Source organism: Colobus angolensis, unplaced genomic scaffold (genome assembly GCF_000951035.1).
Source record: "Colobus angolensis palliatus isolate OR3802 unplaced genomic scaffold, Cang.pa_1.0 Scaffold2, whole genome shotgun sequence".
Classification (NCBI taxonomy): Eukaryota; Metazoa; Chordata; class Mammalia; order Primates; family Cercopithecidae; genus Colobus; species Colobus angolensis.
Genome location: NW_012115154.1, coordinates 10,099,815 through 10,104,444, shown reverse-complemented (window position 1 = coordinate 10,104,444; position 4,630 = coordinate 10,099,815). Strand labels below are relative to the sequence as shown.

The following is a 4,630-nucleotide window of genomic DNA, read 5'->3' as shown; positions in this document are numbered from 1 at the left end:
AGACCAATGGAACAGAACAGAGCCCTCAGAAATAATACCACACATCTACAACCATCTGATCTTTGACAAACCTGACAAACACAAGAAATGGGGAAAGGATTCCCTGTTTAATAAATGATGCCGGGAAAACTGGCTAGCCATATGCAGAAAGCTGAAAGTGGATCCCTTCCTTATACCTTATACAAAAATTAATTCAAGATGGATTAAAGACTTAAATGTAAGACATAAAATCATAAAAACCCTAGGAGAAAACATAGGCAATACCATTCAGACATAGGCATGGGCAAGGACTTCATGTCTAAAACACCAAAAGCAAAGGCAACAAAAGCCAAAATTGAGAAATGGGGTCTAATTAAACTAAAGAGCTTCTGCACAGCAAAAGAAACTACCATCAGAGTGAACAGGCAACCTACAGAATTGGAGAAACTTTTTGCAATCTACCCATCTGACAAAGGGCTAATATCCAGAACCTACAAAGAACTCAAACAAATTTGCAAGAAAAAAAACAACCCTATCAAAAAGTGGGCAAAGGATATGAACAGACGCTTCTCAAAAAGAAGACGTGTATGCAGCCAACAGACACATGAAAAAATGCTCATCATCATTGGCCATCAGAGAAAAGCAAATCAAAACCACAATGAGATAGCATCTCACACCAGTTAGAATGGCCATCATTAAAAAGTCAGGAAACAACAGGTGCTGGAGAGGATGTGGAGAAACAGGAACACTTTTACACTGTTGGTGGGACTGTAAACTAGTTCAACCATTGTGGAAGCCAGTGTGGCGATTCCTCAAGGATCTAGAACTAGAAATGCCATTTGACCCAGCCATCCCATTACCGGGTATATACCCAAAGGATTATAAAACATGCTGCTATAAAGACATACGCACATGTATGTTTACTGCAGCACTGTTCACAATAGCAAAGACTTGGAACTGTGCCCAAGGGGGACTTTGGGTAAGTGCCTAAGCAAAGACTGAAGACTTTCTTCAGACAGCAAAAACAGTCCTAACACAAAGACAACATATGCAACCCAGAGAGGGGAAAATTGGAGACAGTGTAGGACAAACAGGAAACAAATTGGCAGATACCAATTTGCCAATACAATAAAAAGAATCCAGGCAAAGCAAGACAATTCACTTACCTTTCTTAGCGAGGACAAACTGGATGTTGACCTCCGAACTCCCTCTCTGTCTTTTAGGTGCGTGGGTGGGTGGATGGACGGACGGATGGACGGACAGACAGACAGATAGATAGACTGTATGTATGTTATATATTTAAACATTTTTTTATTATAAAAAATGTTCATTGTAGAAAACTTGAAATATACAAAAAGATTACTTGATTCCTCCCACCTAAAATAATTACTGTTTATATTTTTATACATTTCCTTTTAGACTTTTCTTCATATGTACACATTTTTACCAAAAAAAAAGGTATTATACCACGCGTACAGGTTTTATTTCAATTTCACGTAGTAGATCATATAAAAATGTTCTTTGACTATAAGATGGTAACTACATACTATTTCATCATAAAGATGAATCTAGTATTGTATAGATTTAAGGTATAGCATAGGTGATTTGACTAAGGCAACAGAGACCAAAAATCCAGCACCTGAAAGAATGGAGACACTGAGTTCTCATAAACAGCCCCAGAGTTCAGGCTTGAGCAGTCCAGAGCTGGTGTGACAAGTCCACAGTGTCAAGAAACATGGAGCCAGCTCTAGGATGGAGAATTACTCCACTATCGCAAGCATGCACCTCATCTGCATTGTCCAAGATAGACAATCATGACGTCAGCATTCCAGCTCATGGAGGGAGTAATGAAGAAAAGATTAAAGAAGGGAAGGCAGGACTGCTCTGAAGCACCACCTAGAAATTATATACATCTTTTCTGCTCATATCATGGCAATAATGGAATTTGCTGCCAAAATTCTGAACAGCTAACGATTTGATTACTATGGAAGAGAGGAGAAAGAACAGATACTGAGGCACCAATGAGGGTGTCTGCCACTCATTTAGAGTTCTTAAGACACAGCGTGCATTTAATCACTCTCAGTAATCCTTTTATCTCTCTTAGGATTTAACATGATGAATACCTCCAGGTTTCATAGCACAAAATATTGGCTTGGGTAATTTTTACTGAATATTGCAGTCAAGATTCTGGTAATCAGAATGAGAAAAGTCATGTAATTTATAAAATTTTAAGATTTATTTGACATATGTAAATATTACATAAGCATTTTATGAACACCAAAAAAGCCCTAAATAAATACAAATTATGATTCCCCAATTCACATTCCAAAGCTTGTCAACATCCCATCTTCAGACTCTTGCTCTTTTGGAGCCGTAGTCCTATTGTCCCAACCATAGAAACAACAAACATTCTGCAGAAGAACTGTGCTATGCACAAATGCAGAAACAGATGAAATAAGTTCACCACAAGTCAAGCACTCCCCCTACCTGTCCAGTGCTTCTTTGGCTTTCCACTGAGTTCCATATCCTATGGTGAGGTACAGTATTTTGTAAATTTGTACTCATATGGTATTAATTTCATTATCTAGCACTTGCCTTTGACCTTAGGCTGGCTCCCCTGGATTTTAAGATTTTTGGAACCATTCTTGATTCAGTTTCTTAAATACTAATCACTTCCCTCTACTTACCAACTCTGGCAATATCCTCTTTTCCAGAACAAGCCTAGAAACCTTAGGGTTTCTTGGTATAGTTCAGTTACTGTTACCCAGCAAGTGTGAGGACACTTTTTCTGTCTTGTCCCACAGTGTTCTTTTCACCTTTCTCTTTCCTTCTTTTCTCTCTGAAACCTTTTTTCCTTTTCTCTTTGTACTGCCCCCAGTTCCTCTGCTTTCAGTCAGTCTAGTGGCTCCCAGTGACCACCTATCCACTGCTGAGCCCTTACTCAGGGCTCCGCAGCTAAACCACAAACATTTAACTCATCATGTGCACCCCAATGTATTCTCTATGTGGAAGAATTTCCCATTATAATCTAATAGACAATGAAACAATGTGATGATTTCCATTATCCATGGATTCAATGGCCATGCAAAACACGTGATAAATAATGCCTCAAAAAAGTTTCTTAGAGAATGTGCCTTATTTTAAAATACTTACATACCAAAAACAATTACAGAGTGAGCTGAAATTCAGGCACTCAAAAGCCTAAGAGTCAGATCAGCAATCACAAAACTGAATTCCTCAGACCATTGGGAAAACTGCCAACAGAAAACCTTGCCCCCAAACCATCAGGTGAATCTAGGTATTGTTTACTGAAATTCCACTATTTTTTGAAACAAAGAATCTTCTTTGCTGTTGTTTTCAGTTTAGGATGTGTGATAATAATGAGAACAGAATGTCCTGGAGAGTAAAGGGTGGCAAAAATCAGACAAATGGATTTGGTCCCCATATCCATCCCTGCATAAAAGGGGAGATACTGGACCAGTGTAGCAACTGAATATGGAACGTAGAGGATGAGGAAATAGACCATCAGCTTCATAGCACCTACATGAGCTTCCGTCTGGGGATTCCAGAAACCAGTGGCATTTTTCTGCATCTTCTGTATATGTCTCCTCAAGGAGTATATTAGCAAGGAAGCAGAAGTCACATTAATGATGAACTGGAGAGATGAGCTCAAGACAAAAGAAACCACTAAAGACAAGATGCCGTCACTGATATTAAATGATGTGCTATTTCTCTCAGTCACAAGTTCAGGAAAAGGTGATGTCTGGCTAAGCGTGATATACAGGCAAGTGGTGAAAGCAGAAATCAGCACACAGGCCAGCAGCAGTCTGGGGATCTTTGGGGAGATATTCCGCTTCAGCAGGAGAAACACTGAGTGTTGGAAGTTGGTAATCTTCACACAGTACAAGCTGTTGAGCAAGGTCACAAACCAGAGACTGCTTGAGTCCAAAAACATGAAACACAACACGAAAAAAGCAGACAGGTAGACTGACCTTTCCTTATTTGAAGAGACGAAATAGATGGTGTTCACCAGAAATAGTCCCAGCATAAGAAACCTGGTGATGCTCAAGCTGAACAGGATCCTTTCAGAAGAGGAGATTCTATGGCTTTTGACCCAAGTTTTGTAATTGACCACTGTAATAAACAGACTCACAATGATTCCTACAAAATTTAAAATAACTGAGGCAATAGTAGCAGAGAAATAGAATAACCGAAGCATCTTTACTCATTGAGGATTCAGCAGTTGTGGTGCTGATAGTGGAGGCAGGAGAAATACCAAAATGTATAAGCAGACACCAGTATCCTGCCAGAAGGACATCTCCTTTTTAATTTTTCCCCAGCGTGGCAAATGAGCCATCCATGATCTAAGGGCCAGCTGCTTTTACTGAGATGCAAATCTTCCAAGGATTGCATTACTATTCCTTCATTTGTATCCTGTTCTCCCTAGACATGCCTAATTACAGCGAGCCTAGGTGATCCTGGGAGTCCAATCCTCCAAGAGCAGGAGGGTGAGAGGGAGGAGTCACAACAGGCTCCAAAAACTTAGAATCCAAATTGGAGAGCTCGAGTCCAGCAATGTTTCTGTCACTGTTTTACGGTAAAGTTTTTCTTCATAAAAATGCCAGAATATGGTGGAAATCCTCATTCCTCA

At 39.7% G+C, this 4,630-nt stretch overlaps 1 protein-coding gene across 1 annotated transcript; it reads right to left on the bottom strand.

Annotated features, from left to right (window-relative positions):
• Positions 1–3,257: 3,257 nt before the first annotated feature.
• LOC105511196 (taste receptor type 2 member 4) lies at positions 3,258–4,239 on the bottom strand. Its single transcript, XM_011941311.1, has one exon. The coding sequence runs from the start codon at positions 4,196–4,198 to the stop codon at positions 3,299–3,301; it is 900 nt and encodes a 299-aa protein (XP_011796701.1). The 5' UTR covers positions 4,199–4,239; the 3' UTR covers positions 3,258–3,298.
• Between the last annotated feature and the right edge of the window lie 391 nt (positions 4,240–4,630).